Source organism: Mangifera indica, chromosome 12 (assembly GCF_011075055.1).
Source record: "Mangifera indica cultivar Alphonso chromosome 12, CATAS_Mindica_2.1, whole genome shotgun sequence".
In the NCBI taxonomy this organism is placed as follows: domain Eukaryota; kingdom Viridiplantae; phylum Streptophyta; class Magnoliopsida; order Sapindales; family Anacardiaceae; genus Mangifera; species Mangifera indica.
Window position 1 is genome coordinate 5,465,398 of NC_058148.1, and position 21,554 is coordinate 5,486,951.

General features: G+C 33.6%; 3 protein-coding genes across 4 annotated transcripts; 1 reads left to right on the top strand and 2 right to left on the bottom strand.

Annotated features, from left to right (window-relative positions):
* Window positions 1-279: 279 nt before the first annotated feature.
* Window positions 280-7,731, top strand: LOC123193390 (probable sodium/metabolite cotransporter BASS4, chloroplastic). Of its 2 annotated transcripts, XM_044606357.1 has the most exons (14): window positions 280-617; window positions 965-1,072; window positions 1,411-1,478; window positions 2,082-2,160; window positions 2,244-2,302; window positions 2,387-2,455; window positions 2,971-3,084; window positions 4,095-4,116; window positions 4,593-4,660; window positions 5,250-5,335; window positions 5,872-6,001; window positions 6,820-6,921; window positions 6,993-7,102; window positions 7,390-7,731. In XM_044606357.1, exons 1-13 carry the CDS (start codon window positions 368-370, stop codon window positions 7,065-7,067), a joined length of 1,230 nt encoding a protein of 409 aa, XP_044462292.1. In that variant the 5' UTR covers window positions 280-367; the 3' UTR covers window positions 7,068-7,102; window positions 7,390-7,731. The 2 variants fall into 2 exon arrangements, with proteins under 2 accessions (XP_044462292.1, XP_044462291.1); XM_044606356.1 differs by lacking the exon at window positions 7,390-7,731 and having other exon boundaries at window positions 281-617; window positions 6,993-7,388.
* A 174-nt stretch (window positions 7,732-7,905) lies between these two features.
* Window positions 7,906-10,182, bottom strand: LOC123193559. Its single transcript, XM_044606593.1, has 5 exons — window positions 9,932-10,182; window positions 9,280-9,542; window positions 8,975-9,186; window positions 8,511-8,760; window positions 7,906-8,435 (listed from the first exon to the last, which is right to left on the bottom strand). Exons 1-5 carry the CDS (start codon window positions 10,032-10,034, stop codon window positions 8,127-8,129), a joined length of 1,137 nt encoding a protein of 378 aa, XP_044462528.1. The 5' UTR covers window positions 10,035-10,182; the 3' UTR covers window positions 7,906-8,126.
* Window positions 10,183-10,907: 725 nt separating this feature from the next.
* Window positions 10,908-11,252, bottom strand: LOC123230307 (formate--tetrahydrofolate ligase-like). The gene has a single exon (XM_044656475.1). The coding sequence runs from the start codon at window positions 11,212-11,214 to the stop codon at window positions 10,957-10,959; it is 258 nt and encodes an 85-aa protein (XP_044512410.1). The 5' UTR covers window positions 11,215-11,252; the 3' UTR covers window positions 10,908-10,956.
* Window positions 11,253-21,554: the final 10,302 nt, after the last annotated feature.

Here is a 21,554-nt window from a genome sequence, read left to right on the forward strand (position 1 = left end):
AAAAGTTTCCATTTATAAAGAGATACTTTGATTATTTTGTATTTTATTGATCACAACGGTTATTTAAAATAATTTATTCTAATTATGGTATATTATATAAATAATAAAATTATACAAAAATATTTTTAAAATATAATTTGAATATTCAGAAAATTTTAAATTAAAAATATAAAAATTATTAATCATTATATATTATTTATGTACGGTAAAGTACATAGTGTACTGACGTGACAGTGTATGATGTAATCGTGATCGACCCTTCGTACCGTCATTTTTGGCCTTGTTTTTTTTTTTTTTTAAAGGTCCTAAAATTAGAGCCAAGAACCATTGTCGACTGTTATCGTGTTCAGTCGACGTCAACTGTTCAATGGCGGGAACACTACAAACCCTAATTCTCGCTCCTCAACCTACTAAAACGCCGTCATTTCATCACCGGAGCCTGCATTTCCCTTCAAATCGTTCTGTTCTTAGCCGTTCCACATCCTTCAATCACGGCCATTCAATTTCAAGATCCATAAGAGCTTCTCATCCTTCCGATCAGGTTTCCGGTTCTTCCAATATCTTTAATTGGACAAAACCTTTGTCGAAGTTCGTCGCCAATAATTTTCTTCCTTTAGGTAATTTAACCGAACGCTGTAAAATGTACTTAAAAATTGCTTCTGTAGGAAGCGCTTTCTGGAGAAACACATGTGAATTGTTATTTATATATTTATTTTTCTAATGGTATTTCTTGTGTTCTTTCTCCTATTTAAAAAGAAATTTACTTAGCCTGTCCTTCTGCTATAACCACCTCTGTGTCTTCCATTTCAACCAAATACTAGAAAATTGACTCAAATGTGCTTTTAGCTTTCAATTGTGTTAAGGTGCTCTGCAAAATCCATATAAGTCTATTTCTTTTATAGAAAGCACTTTCTGATAGAGCAATATGAATTTGGTTATTTAAGGATATTTATGTTATGTGCAGCTCTTGTTGGTGGAGTGACATTAGGATTTGCAAACCCTAGTCTTGGCTGTCTTGCTGATAAATATCATGTATCTAAAGTTAGCCCTTTTGTCATATTCATTATCTCAGGTAAAGATTTCCCATTTCTCAATTGTTTCAAAATTTTGTGGGTGATTTATACAAAGCATTTTTGGGTTAAAAAGGCCTTCTACGAAATTAGTAAAATAATATGATTTCTTGAAAAATAATTTCAAATGCTTTCCTTATCTAAAAGTACGCATCAAGGGCTTATGAAGTTCTAATATCAAATGGTATATTATCAAGTCTTAAGAATTTGACGAGAAGGTTTTTGAATATTTTGAAATACTTCTAATGTTGTCAAAAGTGCTTCCAAGCTCGCCATTAACATATTAGTTTATTTGACTTCGTGAGTTGCATCTTACCTGTTGTTTTGCTTTCTAACATAGGTTTGACATTGCGTAGTCAAGAAATTGGTGCTGCTGCTGAAGCATGGCCTGTTGGAATCTTTGGGCTAGTATGACCTTCAATCTTATAAGCCATCATGCATTTTGTAGGTTCATTCGCTATGGTGTTTTGGTTTCTTAATTTCTTTTCATTTCAATTTCATTTTTTCATGTTTTCATTCAAGTTTGGGTTTTAGCTAGATGATAAACTGAATCTGCATTTTTCATACCAGATTCGAGCATGGATTACATAACAGAACTGTCAAAATGAATAGATAAATGCATAACTAGGGAGAGAAGTGGTAGAGGAAGCTTTAGATTGGATGTCTTGTAAAGCTAATCTCAATAGCAACTTACTCTTGTTAAAGATGTTGCAGCTTTAAGAAAATTTTATGACAAAGAAATTCCTCAATTTCCATTTTCTTTTTTGCATTGAATATAATGGGAATAAGTTATAGCATTATTAAAGAGGAAGACAGATACAAGGAAGGACAAAATGTCCTGTTGAAGACCATGAAAGCTGAGAACAGAAAATTGTGATGTTAGTTACTTAGTTTGTGTTGCTTCCTTTTTTTCCTTCTTTGACAATCTTGATCATAAAACAATTCATGCAACTCAGTTGCACGGGTAACTCTTATGCTGACTTACAAGCTGCTTCTCCCTTATCAATGCAGTGCTCAATTCTATTATTTACGCCATGCTTCTCAAAGCTAATATTGCAAGTTCATCTCCAGCCTCAAGAATTTGTTACAGGTTTGATAATTGAACTTACTTCATTATAATTATTATATTTTGATCTTAAATAAGAATCTCATTACTGTATATTTTGGTTACAGGACTGGCCATATTTAACTGTATGCCAACAACATTATCAAGTGGAGTGGCTCTTACTAGTGTATGCCAGTCTTTGTTTGTCATAGTTGCAATATCATGCATCTTATACATTTGAGTTAATAGTGATTTGAATTTCTCAATGCAGCTTGCTGGTGGAAATTCTGCACTTGCTCTCGCAATGACAGTAATATCAAATCTGCTTGGAATTTTGATTGTAAGCAACTCATGCAAGAGTGACATTTTTTTTTGTGAACTATTGGAATTCTGACATGCCTCAGTTGAACATTTCTTTTTTGTTGTTGGTATATGTATATGTTTTTCACATGTACAAGATCTGGAGTGCAATCAAGTGTATACTTGCAACAGAATGGCCTTTAGATATTTCTGACTGCAAAAGTTATTCTTTTATTGGTATGGATGAATGGTTTTTCTGATCATTAAGTAGCTGCTGATCTTACATAAGGCATTCTCTTCCCTGTATTTCTTGGACATGTGTCTTCTTGCACATTGTATTTACATTTTAATTGAAATAATAAAATTGTAACTTACCTTATCAAGTTTAATTATTTAGCAGAATTGGATTGGTCTATGCACTTTTTTGCTGTCTTTTTTCTGCCTTACTCTTATGCATACATGTCCCATTTATCTTATGCATTGGTTACCTTGCTGCATAGAATGCATTTGCTTCAGTTTTTTTTGGTAACACCTGTTTTATATTTTTGGCCTCAGGTTCCATTTTCTATCTCACGATTCATAGCTTCTGGAGTTGGTGTTTCTGTTCCAACTGAGCAACTGTTCAGAAGTCTTGTGCTCACTCTTTTAATTCCTCTAATTTTGGGGAAGGTGATATCTTCATTGGCCTTATCAGAGCTTGAAAGAAGAAACTCTGATGTTAATATAACAGGACAGGGGTTATTTATTTATATTTATTACTGTTATATTATAATAATAATTTTTTTGGGGTGGGGTCAATGCGCTGGGGGTGGGTGAATGGGTTCTGAATGTGTATCAAAGATTTTCATAGTAGATTATTAGCAAACTGAAGAAAGTCTAGTCCTTCTGCCTTGGTCAAATCTAAATTATTGTTAATAATTACCAACTAGAGATGAACTTTGACACTGTTTGTTCAGAAGTTAACTTTTTTTGCATCTGCATCAAGAAATGGTATGTGAACATCTTGGGGTTGTCTAGATAAATTTGTTGCCAGCTTATGATCACTCTAGGAAATATTGAGATCGCCAGGAAGGTGCCTGACAATGCCTAGACAATTTAGGAAGATTTAGGTTTTGAACATTTCACTTCAGTTTGTTCAAAATCTATTGCCTCCTTTTTTTCCTCCCCAGAAACAGTTATCATATAGCATCTCCCTGTGAACCAAAGACTAAGAGAATTTCCTTGGGTATTGACTGATGATAGAGTTAACTAGAGAATTCCTAAAATGAAAGCATGCAGTGATAGGATTCATCAGATATTCTATTTTTTAGTATGCAGTGGAAAAGAGCCTAGGAGAGAAGGGATAGTAGGTGATGAACTTCATAATGCTTTTCCTCTCACTCTATACTCAAAAAACAAAGAGGAATCAGTTTGATCAGTGGACCCTATTATTTCTAGATTGAAAGATTGCAGAAATTTGTTAGTTGTTGCAATTCATTTTCTTCCCTCTGTTTCCATTGACCATATAATATGTTCTCTTTGCTGTGGTGGCTAGCAGCATATGAAGTGGTTTGTATGCATTTTGTGATACTTCTTGCTTGTATTACTGGTCCTATGGAATAATAGAAATACATCACTGTGTACATTTGACTTCATAAGGTTTTGTTGTTTTAAATAGTAATTCATGCCTTTATCTACAGATCTTACGAGAATCCTTCAAAGGTGAGTGTCTCTCTATTATTTCTGTCTTAGAATTTGTTGCCTCTCCCTGTCTCTCTTACCTTTTTTTTCAAAAATATTTTTTGATGCATCGGATGTGATTAGACAAATACACATTAAGCATTAATTTTCTTTAAGTAACTAATATGTAAGATGTCACAGCAAAATAAGCAAGGGTTGTTGGCAATTTCTCAACGATAATACGAATTAAAATGGTAAAAAAGAAAGAAGGAAATTTCTGTTGTAAAAACTTTTCCGAAGGAACTTGTTTTTTTAAAATTAGCAACATAACATGAGGTTTTTAAAAAAAAAAAAAAAATCATATTTTAGTTTCACAAACAAAGACATGCATAGCATGGAAATAATTTCATAACTTTGAAGAGCAGTCTAATATTTGGAATTCTCAAAACACATGATCTATTTTCACATACAATAACTCTTTTCAAGCATTCCTCCCAATTAGTATATTTTCATTGCAGGGTTGGCAAAATTTGTTGATCATAATCGTAAACTCTTCTCCCAAATCAGTGCAATCTTCCTGAGTTTGGTTAGGCTTTTACCTTGATTTCAATTCATTATTTTTAAAGTACTCATAATTTCATAAAATTTACTACTACAATTTCAAATTTTACCATAATAATGATATGATGGCACTGTTTCTCATTCTAGTTTTTGTGTTTATCAGACAGTTTTGGTTTTACAATTCTTTTTTGTAATGTTCAGATCTTTATTTTTTGCATGATCTAAATGGTTTTATAAGAGTATTTGGTCTGCATTATTATGGTTACTAAGCTTAGCCTGTGCGTTATTGTTCCAACAAAACTTTCTCTGTTACTGTCCACTTGAGAACACTGAAAATATTGTTTGCTTGCACATGCGCGACTTGAAGAAAGTGGGTTTCTTTATATTTTTTAGACTCTCATGCATTCATTAGTATTGTTGTTCTTTGTCACTGTCCAATTGAATATGCAAATCCTCTTAATGCTCAAAATTTCGATATTTCTTGGAAATAGCATCTAATCTTCAGGACCAGTTCTGAAGAAGCAAATGTGGATCTTATGTCATAAAGACGATAGATGTTTTTGCTGTTTGGTTGGAAATCTCATTAAGCTCTAAAACCATGGTGGTCTTTTCAGGTGCCTTGGATACAAGTAAGCAGGTCAAGGTCATTGCTGTTAATGGTTAAGCCTAAAGTTTTTTTGCTGGCTATTGGAATGGGAATGTATGTTCTCCAGTGTTAATGCCTTTGTACTCCTTGGTGCATTTGTATGTTTGTTTGATATTTACAAATATTTTGTTTCTATATATTTCAGTTCAATGGTTGATGTCAAGCTACCATGAAAATGAAAAAAATTTTCTGCACTCCCTTTTAAGGACTAAACAGTGTAACAACCATCATTATTTTGTTGTTATTGGGTTTGATTGATGATTTTGTTAATATTAACCAGATTATAGGTAGTTCAGGTGTAGAATTGATGTAGGTATTATGTTCTAGTTGTACTTGATCATGTGATATCTTCTCCCCTCAGGATTTGATATTTCATATTGAACGTTTATCAATCCATGGTTGAGTGGTCTGGTAAAACCTCAATCTGGTTGCATCCTAACATTTTCATATCAGATTTTTTTTTTCTTTTTCTTTCTCTCGGGAGGGGTAGGGATATTACAGCCAGTCACTCACAATCTGGATGTACAGATATCTTTCTTGAACTTCAAAGGATTAACATCAACTAAGAAAGAAATTTCCTTGTACTGCAGACTTCTTCATCTCATCCTATTAGCTTTCAATGCTATTGCTGTAAGGAGCCTCTCTGCTGTCTCTGGTGGTAGTCAGTCAGCATTTGCCAAGAAAGAGAATGTCAGTGCATTTGTACTTGTTGCAAGCCAGGTGAATGGAATCTTAATCCTTTTCAATACAATCATAATACTGTGATATCTTTAGACAAATCTTACATTGACAAAACACGAGAGAGATGCGAGATTTGTATGTACATTTTACGTCATTTGGGAATGCTAAGAGAAACTAGTTAAATAGTCTATAAATTTATTAAGCTATCAAGATACATTTTGGTTTGTAAAACTCAAAATTAAAACTATAATGGACTATGTTCAAAGTAGACAATATTTTGATAATGAGTTAGACTCTTAAACCAAGAATGTTAAAAATAATATTAGAACCACTCCGCTTGTCCTCTTAAACAATGTTGGGAATGTTGAGTTTGTATGTGTATTCCATATCGCTTAAGGATAATAAGATAAAGCTAGTTAAATAATTTGTGAACTCTTTAAGTTGTCAAAATGCGTTTTGAGTTGCAAAATCCAAAAACAAAACTATGATGGACTCTATGTTCAAAGTGGACAATATCTTAACAGTGGATCAGACTATTAGACCAAAGATATTACAAATAGTCAAATTTGTATAAAAATTATTATGTAAAACTTTTTCGTTCCAAGTAATGTGGCATTATTTATAATCATGCACTTAAAATGTTACCATGAATTAATGACAAATCACTTTGTATAAAAAAGTTTGACATAAGAATTCATCATGTGTAACATTATTCTGGTACTTTGTATAAACACTAGAAGTGAGCAGAAAAGTGGAAACATAATTTTCTGAATTGTCTTTCTTCCTGCAGTCTAATTAATCTGATGCTTCTCTGTTCTGAAGAGACATTTCTTTATATTGCCTGCGTTCTTTTACAGAAAACTCTGCCTGTGATGGTGGCTGTTGTGGAGCAGCTTGGTGGTGCATTTGGAAAATCTGGTTTACTGGTTCTTCCCTGTGTTGCTGCGCATTTAATACAGGTTACTTTGTTCTTTTTCTTATCCTTCCATTATGTGAACTGCACCGTTTCTGACCTTTGAAACTAATGTAGATCATCATGGACTCTTTTCTTGTTAACTCCTGGCCTCGGGAAGACATCTCATCCAACAACGTCAAGATAGCCTGAGCAATGGGAACAAAGACCAGAATACTTTTTTTTGGGTAATTAAAGACCAGAATACTTGATATGAGCAACATTCTTCAGAGAGCATTTTCATTTTCCATGGAATTGCAAGTAAATTTTAACTTTAAAAAGGGTTAAATCTGCTAGAGTTATCTGATCAGTTTATTTGCTATTTTATCCACCTGCCCATTCTTTTGTGCATGTAAACATCTGTTTATAAAGGTTATATGCATATATTTGTTGTTAGTTGATAAATTTCAACTAATCCCAACAAGTATTGAGACATTTATAATTCAATTCAAATAAATCATTTATCATGTCTAAGGTGGATTTTAAGTCAATCCAAAGCTGCTGGTGACTTATTGATTGCTGATGTATCCCAAGCTGAAACTCAATGGGTGAAGGATTGAAGGCAAATTACGATTCTCAGTAATCTTTTCTCAAATGGTGGAATATTGACAATAAGCAAAGATCAAGCAATTGCGGGCTGATTGAATGGGTGATAATAAAATACCCTGGTAATTTAAATGTCTCATGATTTTTGTGCCCACCGAGATTCTGACTGTAAGTACTCCATAATATTGACTCTCTGCAACTTCATACCCTACTAAATTTGTTATTCATTGCCATGATCATTGAATGCAAAATTCTCTGTTGCCCAGTGTTACTTTCTTTCTTAATGGAGGGCTGTTTTGTTAGAAATATATGTGCACACACTTTTAAATACACAATTAAATTTATAGATGATATGTCATCATATGTATAAGTGATTTTAAATTAAAAATAAAATAACACCTAATCACATGATGACATTTAAAAACGTGCATATAACATTGCTCTTAGGTTATAAATACTGCACTGATTAGTAATCACTTATAAAAACAGTAGTTCACTCTCACAAATTATAGCTCAAGGGGAATAATTTATATAGAAACCAAATATTGAGCTCGCAGCTTGCATTTTGCCTAGAAAGCAAGAATCAAGTGCTGAATTGCTGTGGACTTACTACTCCTGAATAGTTGCGTAAGTTAATAACATTGATGAACTAAGTGACCTTGCTTGCTATGTCGAGGTTACTTTGTTAGTAAGCAAAAGAGCCTTTAAGATAGATTCACTCATCCCATCTAGAAATGGAAATAGGTGTCCAGCACCTGGTAACTCGTGGTAGTGAATCCATGGAAGTCTTTTGGCAATGTAGCGTTGCAGGATTACTGGCACAAGCCTATCATCATCACCATGCCACAGATGAACAGAGCCATGACCCTCGGGAAAAGGGTTCTGGAGATCCATTGGACTGAATTCCCAGTTCCCGAATCCTATTATCATGTCACGATGGTTGGATTCAAATGCTCCTTGCTGAAGTACCTGTGACTGCAAGAAGGAGGAAACACAAACTCTCAAGTAAAACGAGCTTTATGAATGAATAGAAGGTAAATTAAAAAGCACCTTGTAAGTCTGTTTCCCCGAAAGCTTAGAGATAAGTTGCTTATCTTGAGTAGAAAAAATTTGAGGATTCCTTGCTACAACAGCAGATGCAGGAAATAATTTCTGAGTGTTCCACCAGTAGATAAGCCATGGAGCATAGTGTGCGAAATCCTGCGGTAACTGTAGATAGTAAGCTTCAGCTGATAAGTTTCTGGGAAATCCAGACCACCAGTAGTTGATAACTGGAGCAATAAGTGCTGCTCCGGCTAGCCTGTAAGCACCCAAAAAATTCCAACTAGAAAGGTCAGCACCAAATTCTAAGAAATTCAGATTCAAATACAAATGCAGGCTTGAATATCAGATATCTACTCTACGATATGATTGTCCAATGTTTCAAATACGCTTACCATCCTTACCATTTGATTGGTAGAGTTTCATTTTTATAAAAAATTAAATCTGGGAAATCTGAAATGTGTTACTTTTACCTATGAGGGATGTACTTGAGGCAACTCCAAGCAGTCTGACCTCCCATCGAATGACCAACAACATAAAACTTGGTTCCAAGTCCTAACTGATCAGCAAACTCTTCTGTATCCATAGCCAAACTCTTTATTGTTCTCTTTGTATTTGGATCACTCTCGCCGTACCCTGCTCTGTTGAACGACACAATGTATATCCCGAGTTCGTCAACAGTTTCCTGAACGCCAGCAAAGTTAGCTCACACATTCTGGATTTGAACAAATGAAAATTTCAGAATCATGATTATAATTGAGATAAAGGAGTTGAGTACTTTTGAGAGGTTCTCTGCGATGACTACATCATGTCTGCAAGAGCTAAAACCATGGAAAAATATAATCTTATGTTTGGCCAAGTGTTTTGGCAAACCATACTCTTTGTAAGCCAAATGCCTTCCATCCTTCAACTTTAGTCTAGGTCCTGTAATGGCAGGGCCACTGGGAGAGCCACAGATTCTTGGAGGTGGAGGAATGGTAGTCTGGTATGCCCACGCCAGAGTTCCAATCAACAACACAACTAGAATACCCCGAATCATTTCTAAGAAAAGAATTTAGAGGAAAAAAAATTAAGACTCTTGGAGCAGAGATGGCTTTTGATGAAATAAAAGCTCATTCAAACTAGCTAGAACTGTAGTCAGTGGTTCTACTGTTAACTTCTAATGATGATAACTCAAGAAGTAAAGAACAAGAGCACATACAAAATGTACAAAGCATGTTGAAAGATTTGTCTTCATAAAAAATTAGAGTTACCATACCATACAAGTTTCTTTTACTCTAGAATCATATTAGTGAAAATAGACAAACAAACTATATACATATATATGTTGCTTTCAAGTACTAGAAACAAAGTGTTTCCACTAAAAGATGAAGAAGTGTTGTTACATGAAACCAATGTGTTGATTTCTTTATGAGAAAGAGAGAGCAAACCTGAAAGAAACTTATGAGGAAAAAAGTGAATTCTACTTGCAGAGGCTGATATTTCTGCCATAAGTTTTGAACTTATGATCTCGTCTGTCTTCTCTTTTAGCATTCAAACTTCCCGTCACAGCCAAAACTTGCTTATTGATATAAAAATAATTGCAATTAAGTTACGCTAAGCGAAATTATATTTAGACATGCAAGAAGCCAACCAAGCCTGGTGTTAAAATTGCTTACATAGAATTAACATAGGAAGTATTATTTCTATATTTATTAGAACCTATTAAATATATATACGGGTAAGTCTTAATCTCAGCACCACCAATTATACTGAAGCATGCTGCAAATCAGAGATGGTAGCTGGGACATTGAAGGATAGTAGTTGAGATCACTAATGAACTTCGTCTATTTCATTTGCCATAATTGATGGAAGACAATAAAATTATGTGTATTCATTTTATGTATATAAATAATACATATTTGATTCGTATCGTCAAATGATTGAATGATTGTAAATTAAAAATAAAATAATACTTAATCACATAATGATATATTTTATATATATATATGATTTGTATACTAAAAAATGAACAATAGAAGGTTGGTCAAATTGACAAAAGAACTAACTCTTTTTTAAATAGAATAATATTATTTGTTTATATTTCTTTTAAATACATAATTGAATATATAAATAATATATTATAATATAATTTAATATTATTTTATCTTTATTTAAAATTATTTAATTATTTATAAAAATATTATTTATATACACATAATTTTATTATTTTAACCAAGGATTGAAAAACCGGACCGGACCGACTGGTCTAACCGGTTGGACCGTGAACCGGTACTGTAGACGAATAAGGTAGAAAACAAAACCGTTTTAGTTTATAAATCGGGTTGGACCGTGGTCGAACCGCCGGTTGGCACCTGAACTGCGGTCCAACCCGGTTTAGGCTGTTTCCCTTTCAAAGTTTCTGGTTTATGAACATTTTTGAGGAAAGTAAAATCTGGGAAATTTTCACGCACCCTTAAGAGAGACCAACAACCTTTCCAGTTGTAGTGTCAATATCAATATCATAAAAGCATGGCCTTGTGGGGAGACCTGGCGTTGTACTCATTGTCTCGACTAGAGGATAAATGAACCTAGCCCCAATGCTAGCTCTTACATCCCGTATTGGTAAGACAAATCCACTTGGGGCTCCCTTCTCAAAAGCATTGTGCGAAAATGAATACTGAGTTTTGGCCATGCAGATAGGGAGACCAGAAAACCCTTGCTTGTTGTACATCTTAATTTGTTTCTCAGCCTAGTTGCACAAAAATGAAATTCCAAGTCAACAAAAGAAGTCCTGAAGTGACTGTGGATAAAGGAAGAAATAACAATATTTTGGCTCGATGTTTTGGAGACTGCAAACTTGACAGGAGTGAAAAATTATCAAAATATTCACAACACAAAAATATGCACATATGTGTGTCCGGTTTAGACTGTTTCCGGTTAAAAGTTTTATTTTCAACAATAAAAATAAGTTTTATTACTTATTAAATTAATGTTTAATAATTTATATATTTTGTTAATTATGAAAAGTATACATAACATAAAATTTAGTATATAAAGTACTGTTAGAAACAATTAAACATGCCAGGATCCGAATTCTGTGAAATCTGTAAATAAAATTTGCGTACCCGTTTGTGTGTTCGATGAAGAGTCTTCGAATTCTACGCGAGGTGTTGACGTTAGTCTGTTTCCATGACGCCATTTGCCCACGTACTGATTTCCATTTGGGAGACTCATTTACTGTGCGTATTCGTTTTGGCAGGAGAGAAAGGTTCTCTGTAAAATGACCTCTCATTCTCATTACATTCTCATCTTTTTTGGTTCTTATGCTTTGGGAGGCAGTTAAGACTTTTTATATAAAAGTCTAACCGCCAATAACCGCTAATTGGGTCGGGTTGGCCCGTCATGGGTGGACCCGGATCCAATATCTCCCACTCACACATGATGGAAGACCCAAACCAAATACTTAACCACAAAAATCTCATATAGCAGTACGTTTCATACTTGCAAATGTGTCGTGCGACCTCGTGAGCAACCTGCACTTGGGAGCTAAACACTATGCATCTGTTAGGAATAACATAGCTGCTTCAACCCGAATAAAACAAAAATAAAGCGTTAGGCTCGCAGCACCCCAGACTTACTCGATAACACCAGCTCCCTTTAATCCCTTATTTTTCATTGTGTTATTTTCCTATGTATCCATGATCAAGTCCAATCTCCATATGAGTGACATGATCGGCTAGCCAATGGACACGTAATATATATAAGTCTTCCTCTTCTACTTGAAATTCTCAATTCAAACTTAGCTGCTTTTCTAGTCATGTTCCATAGACCGAATCATGCGTGGCCATAGGTTCCAAGCTAAGATAGCAACACTAAGAGTAAATATCAAACAACAGTAAAGAGTCAAAGGGTACCATCATGAGTTAATCCTCATAAAGTCTCACACAGTGAAGGAGTAGGGATTCATCCTTCCACTACTTTAACTGGTCGTCTTACTTATACACACATGGTATGAATCATGTGCTACAGTGTGTATTTTCTCAAATGTCATTCACAATACTGTACAGATCTTAGTTCAGTCGCTACCCCGAGCGCCTAACCTGAGTTCTTAATCATCTTCACACTTGCAGGTATTTATTTATATTAAGAACTCACATCTGACATTCATAAGTTATTTAGACGTGGGGAATCCAAATCGGTCATTTTCAAATATATCTATTTATGACCTCATCTTGATCAATCATCAAGGCGACATTTTTATTTCAATAAATCTTTTCTTGAGAAATTTGTCTCCCATTGGTATGCTCTCTCAGCATCACAATTCTCAAGAATAATGTCTCATCTTTGCTCGTTTTCTCAGTGTCAAAGGCGATTGCTCGTGTGAGTGAGCCAATCTCTAACTTGTGTGACATTACAATCTTGTTGAGCTAAAAACGATGTGTATGTAGTGAAAACCCAAGAATTTCGGGATATAAGTTTAAAAACATAAATGAACTTAAATTCATGGTTTTCGACGTTGTGTCATTAGTACAATATATAAGCTCAACACTCATCAATTATTGTCTACGCAATCCAAGAAATTTAACATGTGCAAGATATACTTTTCTTGGAAGAATCTCAGTCAAAGGATCAGTGACTATACAATGCGTAAAATTATATTGTACATTCATTTTCCTCTTGGAAATTGAGTCTCTTATTACGTTGTGTCTAGTGTTAATACGTTTGGTTATCTTATAAAAAAAAATTAAGATCTTTCATTTCAATAGACAACCATTGATCTAACAATATTGTCCTGTTTACTCAGATTCACAAAGAATCTTTTTAACCAAACAATTTCTTGCACATTTACTGAATAGGCTATATACTAGGCTTCCGATGTGGATACGGTTACGCATCTCTGTTTCTTATCACTCCAAGATATGGGTTTTTTTGGAGTAAGAAAACTTAGCCGTAATCTAATTTGCGTTGGTTTAAAAACACTTCCCCAACTGGCATCTCAATGGCCAATCAAATGCAAGTTTGATCCTTAATCACATAATCAATCATCCACAGAGCCTTAAAAATATCAACAATTCTACATACAACCTTTCAGTGCTCTTTTTAACATTTATTTATATCGACTAACCAGCCCAATAACAAAATAAATATCTGGGCATGTACGCATTATAGCATACATAATACATCTGATGATATCTGAATAGGTAACCTTTGACATTTCTCTGCTTCTATCTTAAGTTTTGGGACATATCTCTTTTGGCTCAATAATTCATCATTTGTCACAGGAATATCAACGGGTTCACAATATACCATATTGGATTGTTCTAGAACCTTTTGAATATTACGCTCTTATGACAGAGTCAAAAGTTTCTTTGAACAATTTCTCTCAATGTAAATTCACAATATGTATTCTGTTTACCCATATCCTGTAAATCAAAGATATGGATAACCATCCTTTGATGATTATCACTTACTTCAAATCATTTCTAGCTATTTATACATCATCACACATATTGATAGAATTACAAATTTGTTATCAAACTTTGTCACATAGACATGATGGTCTTGATTAATCATTTCAAAGTTCAAGTACCAGAATCTCAATGACAGTTTTAGGTCATTCAATGTCTTTGAAGCTTGCACACTCTACGCTTCAAACCTATAACAATAAGATTTATATCTTATTTCTTGCAGATTTCTTTGTCAAGTTTTCCACTAAGGAAAATTGTCTTGACATTTATCTGGTGTAATTCTAAATTTAAATGTGTTATCATAGCTGGAACCAAATACACTGAAGTAAATATTATAAATGACGAAAAAATCCTTCTACACAATCTATACCTTCTCATTGGGTATAGTTTTTCACTATTAAGCGAAATATATATATTTATTGAGTCATTCGCCTTATGACTAATTTAGGAAACTCATTTATTCCCAATAAATTTTCGATCTGGCGATAAGTCACCCAAAACTTAAAATTGGTTTGTTTTCTTAGTATTCTATCTCTTCTTCCAATGCATTTCAAATTTTTCTTATCAAAAGATGAGACATTTATTTCAGGTTCTTTATCATCTTGGGGAGTGGTTATGAAAACTTTGTTTTCACTTTAAAAAACGTCACTTGAATACTTTTGGACGTCCACTCCAATGCAATTGAGAATTAATGCTCTCACTATCCGAAATAGATTAAAGCTTAATCTCAATGCTCGCACTAGGGTGAGATGAATGAAACAAACAATTAAAGATCATTACTCCCACTATCCGAAATAGGCTGGAGCTCAATTGCATTTGCTCCCACTAACTAGAATAAGTATAGGTCTTATATCTTAGGACTCAACCAATGGTCATTAAGATATACCTATCCTCATTCTTTTCTCATCTCATTCAGATGAAACCTATTATCAACATCATCCATTTTAAGAAAAATATCCTCTATGAATGTAGTATCTCTAATACAAGTTCAATTAATCTTTTAACGAAATCCTCCCTTATGAACACATACCTTTTGGAGTGCTCAGCGTATCTGATAAAGATACATTCATTTCTTCTCAGTCCCAATTACTCTAACTTATGGGAAAAGTTATGGATTGATATTGCTAACCACTAAGGTTGCAATCAATTAACTTAGATTTTCTATCTGACCATAACTCATAGGGAGTGGAAACAACTGGATTAGTAGGTAATCGGTTAAGTTCTCAAGCAGCAATAAATATCATATCATCACAAAGTGACTTGACGTTTTGCTTGCGTTTTCACTGACTTAACCATTTCCAATAGAGTTCAATTACTCTTCTTCGCTACACCGGTTGTTGCAAAGTTTTGGAATTACTATTTACCATACTATTTATTTCATTACTCAGTTCCTTGAACTGTTGGAACAAATGCTCAAGATCACGGTGAGTTTATAAAACTCTTATCTATTTTGTCTAATTGATTCTCAACCTCAATTATATAGTGTCTAAAACAATCTATTGCTTCTGACTTATGAGAGATCAAGTAAACAAGACCAAATCGAGCATTGTTATCATCATTAGTAATGAAAAATGAGATACATTCTCAAACTTTACATTCATAGGAAAATATATATACCTAAGTATATAGATTGCAAAGGAAGTCAAACTCATATAGTTTTGTCAAATGGTTATTTTTTTTTTTTTTAGAAGTTTTTCTAACTAAGCAATGCTTACATATGGACAATCTTATATATGTGAAAGTTCCTAATAAACTTTCATAAGCCAATTTATTCAACCCACCTTGGCTTACATGCCCAAATGTAACATGTTATATATTTGCATTCATATCCATACACATAGGAGAAGCAAATAATGAAAAACTTAACATCATAAAAAATGTAAGGTGACAAACACCATATAACCATTCAACCAACAAACCAAATCTATAGAAATCAATTCTATCACATTTCAATAAAACACTTAGAGAAATCCAAATTATATCCTAGTTTAAGAAGAACAAGTACTTTGACCAAGATTTACTGAATATTTGGCGCATATTGGATTTCGTGTAGGTATAGGATTCGATCATCTGTAAAACTTATTTGCTTGTGTCTATTCCTCTTACTATAACCTTTGTGTTGTTGCCTACATATATCCAATTCACTTTATTCAGAATTCGATAGAAATCTACTAAAAATCTTCTATCATGAACTACTTGGTTGGTGGCTTCAGAGTCTATAATCCATGTAGGATAATACTTAGTTAATATCATAGTACCAGAAAATCAAAGTTTCATCACTTGATTTTAAACAAGACTATCATTTTCATCTCTGTTCATTCACAGGCGATATAATTCTTGTTGCTTCTATTGCAACTACTCATCTTGTTTTCATCTCCTTTTCTAGTACTTTTGCCACTCTTCTCATTTCAATTCCTTGTTCTTATTCTTTGAGCATTAAACGATCTCCTTTTTATATAAGGACTTGAGCCACTCACTTTTGAAAATTGATTTTGCAACGTATGCATGAGCATAAAATTCAGCTACCTCATGGGCACTTATCCTCCAATTTTATGTGGCTAGAATAGTTGACAAAAGTCCTTTATTTCTCATTATGGGTCATATGTACCTTGATACACTCCCACTTTCGAGAAGAAATCATTTTTCTAAATGAACTTCCTGTTCATGTATCAGGTTACGCGTAGCTAACTTTAGTTTCATAATTAGATTTGACATTCAATCAAATTCAAAAATCAACTGTCATTAGTTGAGGACTGTAGTTCCTCCAAACTTTTCAACTAAAACCAGACTTATGGCATATGCAGTTGAACTTTCATGGTACTTATATACCAGATTGATAATCATGAAACTAATCAAGATATCACACGAAATGGATCTTGCTTCTTATATACGTGATGTGCGTCCACATCACGTTTGTGTAAGGCACTGATTAGGGTTCTATCCCTTAGTCAGCCACAACTAAATCTTAACCTGATTCACAGCCTCTAAAGCTTTTTGCTTACCTTGGATATTGTGCATTTCAAATGCCACATGGTTTAATTCTCTCTATTCAGTATCATTCTTATTCAAATCAGCAATCATTTTCTAAGATGTTATGGTTAACTAGATCACAGAGACATCTATCAGACACAACGTTATCAATGCAATCAAATACACATCAATTGTCGCAATTACGCATTAAAATTTTAAAATATCTTACACAAGGCACAGAATCGAAAGTTCACTATGTTCCCAATCATCTCCCATGACACAAATGCTTGACATTTTAAACTTTAATCTAATTACGCCAATATTAATTCTAGATGAGAATTTCATTAAATTCTACCAATCTCAGAATTCCCACGTTTAGCAAATATATATGATACAACGAATGTATCATCTATTTTGACTAGGACCATTTCATCAACCCGTATCGATCTTTGAGTCACTTTATCCATGATAAAGTCTCTATAACATTTGCGTTAGGTCAAATACCTCGCATTACGTTAGTTTTAGGAATAACGATAAAATAATGAATATTCTATCGTATATTACTAAGCATCGCTCTATAGCAAGCTGTAATGAATCCATTCATTCCCAAAAAGTTTCAAATTTTATCCCGAATAAGATCATTGGTTACGGGGATTATATTCACCCATGTATATTTTCTCTTTCCCAATTAAGAGAATTCAATAGGATATTGATAGTTTTGAAATGCAACATGATGGTCTCTAATCAACAAACTTGCATGAAATAGAAACATGTATCCCAAAACACCATTATGTGTTTTTAGGAGTCAGAATAAAATATTGCATGTCATTATACGCCGTAAGACCCATGGAACACATCTCATATACCGATCCAAGTATTACATAACTTCCAACGTCTGTTTCCACGACGCCATTTGCCCACGTACTGATTTCCATTTGGGAGACTCATTTACTGTGCGTATTTGTTTTGGCAGGAGAGAAAGGTTCTCTGTAAAATGACCTCTCATTCTCATTACATTCTCATCTTTTTTGGTTCTTATGCTTTGGGAGGCAGTTAAGACTTTTTATATAAAAGTCTAACCGCCAATAACCGCTAATCGGGTCGGGTCGGCCTGTCATGGGTGGACCCGGATCCAATAAATACATATGATTAAATATAATTTTTTTAGATTATTATCTATAATTAGAATTCCGGTTGAACCGACTGGTCCAAACGGTCCAACCGGTTCGATTGAAACCAATACTTAAAACCGTTTTTATTCCAATCCGGTTTTAAAAACCTTGATTTTAACTATACGCATTAACCATGGTGATAAAAACCATGACATTATAATTTCTTACATTAAATAGTCTTGGGGATTTTATTTTTTTGTGATTTCCAGTGTTGAGTGGTTGTTAAGTTAACAACCACAAAATGACATTCAAAAAATCCCAATTTTTCACTTTTATAGGATGAATACAATGCAAACCCACTGCAGTGCTCAGGCCCCCTTATATTGGCATTTTTTATTATTTTAACAAGTCATATTAGGCATGTAGATTGTATCGGTGGTCTTGCGGACCAACCTAATGTGGCTTGTGGAAAATCATTTAAAAAATAAAAATAATAAATATTAATTAAAAATTATTATAGTATTATATAAATTATATAATTTACGAGACCGGCTCATTAAAGACCCATAAAGACATTGAACCAAGAATGTCTTACTGTTTTTGTAGGTCTTACAACTTTTGCAAGTCAGCTCAGCTCGTAAGGCCCGCATGTAGCAACCCTTGGCTCGGCATAGCCTATTGGCACAGTGTGCCACATTAAAGTTGGCCCGACACAATCCATTACCACCTCTAACACAATGAGTGTTGTGGCATACTGTGTAAATTATTAATCCCAAGATGGTTTATAAGATGTGTTGATTGTATTGCGATGTCTCAAAGATGCCTTATTTGCTCTTAGGATGTGTCTCACCAATATTTTCTCTTAGATGTGTCTTCTCTCTTGATTGTCTTTTATATTTATGGGATGTACGAAGAAATGCTACATTTAAATTAGAATAATTGGAGAATAGTTAATTTAAATATGATTTTAAGGATTTATTTATATTCTAACTGGACTAAAAAAGAATATTTACAATAACGATAATATCCTGTTTGAAAATGAGAAGATAGTTTTCTTTTAATGTCACAGAAAAGAATAGGAAAATCCTTGTAGAATATTTTACTAAATGGATGTTTTCTCGCTATCTCAAGTTAGGGGGTCTACCTACATCCTATGTAGTTTTGACGGATAGAAGAGACATTTTGGGCATAAACCTTGTGGTTGGTTGTTAGTCATAGTTGTTTAAGGTTAGTTGAACTTGAAAAGATGTTTCTTGAAAATCCTACAGGATAGAGAATACTGTATAATAATTGCTTCCTGTTTTTGGGAGTACGAGAAGGGTTTCAACGACTTCAATCACTTTCTTCTTTATAGGAGCTGGTGCCATACGGAGATTTTTATATCTTTGTTATAAGGATATATTAGTTAGCATCACAACAACTTCATATGTTTTGAGTCGTGTATCAATCACATCACTTTCCCATGACATGTAATAAACATGTTCTATTTAAATCGCAAGATAACCAACACATGTCTAGGGATTGCATTGAATGATTTGGATTAGTCTTTGTTTGTTACATCATTTTGACTATAAAAAGAGAATGGTTGGCCTTAGTTTCTCATGTTTCACATACTTTTTTCTCTTGATATACTTGTGGGTTTTTTGTAAGTCTAGTATTCTTTTTTATCAAAGGAATATCATTATCAGTTTGTAAAATGGTGAGTTGTTCAACTACTAGCTATAGTCTTCAACGATAAGGGCTCAACTATGTTTTACTATTTTTATGCAAGTAGGAGTAGAGGTACTTTTGACTTTATGGCAGAAGAGGGAGGTTCAGAGTTTGAGTCTTCTTTGAAGGGAGAGGATGTAATTGATGGGTTTCCACATGAATTTTCATATCAATCAATAAGGATCATTTACTTTCTTGCCACTGAAGCAGAATAGGATCATACACCCCTTATGGATGCTTTAAGGCATCTTATGTCGTAATAACTTAGTTAGACCCTCATCCATAAGCTAGTTGTATTGCTAGGTGGAATTGAAGCTCGAGTACTACCTCATATCACATTTGAACTCTATCAAAAGAATAATGTAAGATAAATACTTGTGTCTTTGGTGTAGAGATCAGGTTAAAAGTGAAAGGTTTTTTGGAGAGGCCTCAAGGTTCACCTTGAGGGCTCAACATTCCTATATTACCTAACTTTTTCCTATATATGTAATATTGCAGTAAATATGTGTGCCTTTTCAGTTAGTTGTCTTATTATCTCTTTTTCCTATTTTGACCTGTTTGCTTATGTTGGCAACTTTTAGACAATTTCCTGTCTTAAGATGAAGAGATGATCTGATTCATGAAGGTAGACCATAGATTCGTAGTCAATACCAATTATCATAAGAAAAAACTCATGTAAGTAGAAAGCTTTGGGTAATAACTTTTTGTGAAATCTCAATTTACTAGTAGTTGGTAACGAGAGCATTTAATGTCTGAATAATGCAGATTCAAACACAAATTTGAAATATTAACTTGTAACATAAAAATTCTAAATGTGAAAACTTAATTAAGTGTCAAAAGGCTTACAAAGAATAAGTATAAATGTATCTTTTTCATGTAAAATGTCCATTCTCTGAAATCAAAATGTCTTCTTATTACTTAAGAGGGATGTGCTTGAGGCAGTTAACTCTAAACTGTTTGGCCTCTTATAGAATGTCCAACAACATAAAACTAAGAGTTTAGGATCCAAGTCCTAATTGATTAGAAAGCTCTTCTGTTTCCAATGCCGAACTCTTTCTTTTTCTCTTCAGATTTGGATCATTTTTTCCATATCCAGTCTCTCAAATGATACTATCAGCTTAGCTCAATGCTTTGGCAAGCCCTACTCCTCGTAAGCCAAATCTCTTCTATCTGTCAGATTCTTACAAATTGTTGCCTTAGTAAATCGTTGAGTAGGGATGTAAGTTATTAGATTTTTTTCTCTATGTTAAAGCATAATGCAATAAGCAGAATAATCTTGAAATAAGTTTTTGATTGGTTAATATGAGTTTATATTAGAACTCTATTGATTTGTACTATGATATTAGACGACCAGTTAATCAAAAATTCATGGCCACGTTGAAATTATCGTCTGATTTCTACTGACTCCGATAAATAAGATAAAAGACACAAGCTAAATTAAAACCAAGTTACAGAGGTGAAGGTAACAAACAACAACTTATAGAAATCAATATTAAACTTTCATGATCATGATTTTGGAGAAATAAATGGCAATCCCAGTAGGAATCACAACTATTACATGAAGCAATGTGTACATACAATAATCTTTACATAAAGATTATAAAAGGCTGTAGAAAAATACAACAAAAATATTATGTAACTCTACCAAAATCACTCTATGATCCCTATCTACTTTTCCATCATACCCATTTCTTGAAATCTTGATAGCCTTCTAAAGAATTAGGATAACACCAATTAGGGTTTTCAAATTCTAAGGCATGGTCGAATCTTGGCAACACCAATCAGCTTATCAAATTCTTAGGCTAATTCTA

Bases quoted from the DNA above. Each gene is read 5' to 3' on its own strand.
- LOC123193390 (XM_044606357.1), top strand. From the start codon at position 368: ATGGCGGGAACACTACAAACCCTAATTCTCGCTCCTCAACCTACTAAA. The intron at 2,456-2,970 runs GTAAGCAACTCA...TTTTGGCCTCAG, and splicing joins ATCTGCTTGGAATTTTGATT to GTTCCATTTTCTATCTCACG. The intron at 5,336-5,871 runs GTATGTTCTCCA...CTTGTACTGCAG, and splicing joins CTGGCTATTGGAATGGGAAT to ACTTCTTCATCTCATCCTAT.
- LOC123193559 (XM_044606593.1), bottom strand. From the start codon at position 10,034: ATGCTAAAAGAGAAGACAGACGAGATCATAAGTTCAAAACTTATGGCA. The intron at 8,761-8,974 runs GTAAAAGTAACA...GGGTGCTTACAG, and splicing joins CTCAAGTACATCCCTCATAG to GCTAGCCGGAGCAGCACTTA. The intron at 8,436-8,510 runs GTGCTTTTTAAT...TCCTTCTTGCAG, and splicing joins CGGGGAAACAGACTTACAAG to TCACAGGTACTTCAGCAAGG.
- LOC123230307 (XM_044656475.1), bottom strand. From the start codon at position 11,214: ATGTACAACAAGCAAGGGTTTTCTGGTCTCCCTATCTGCATGGCCAAA.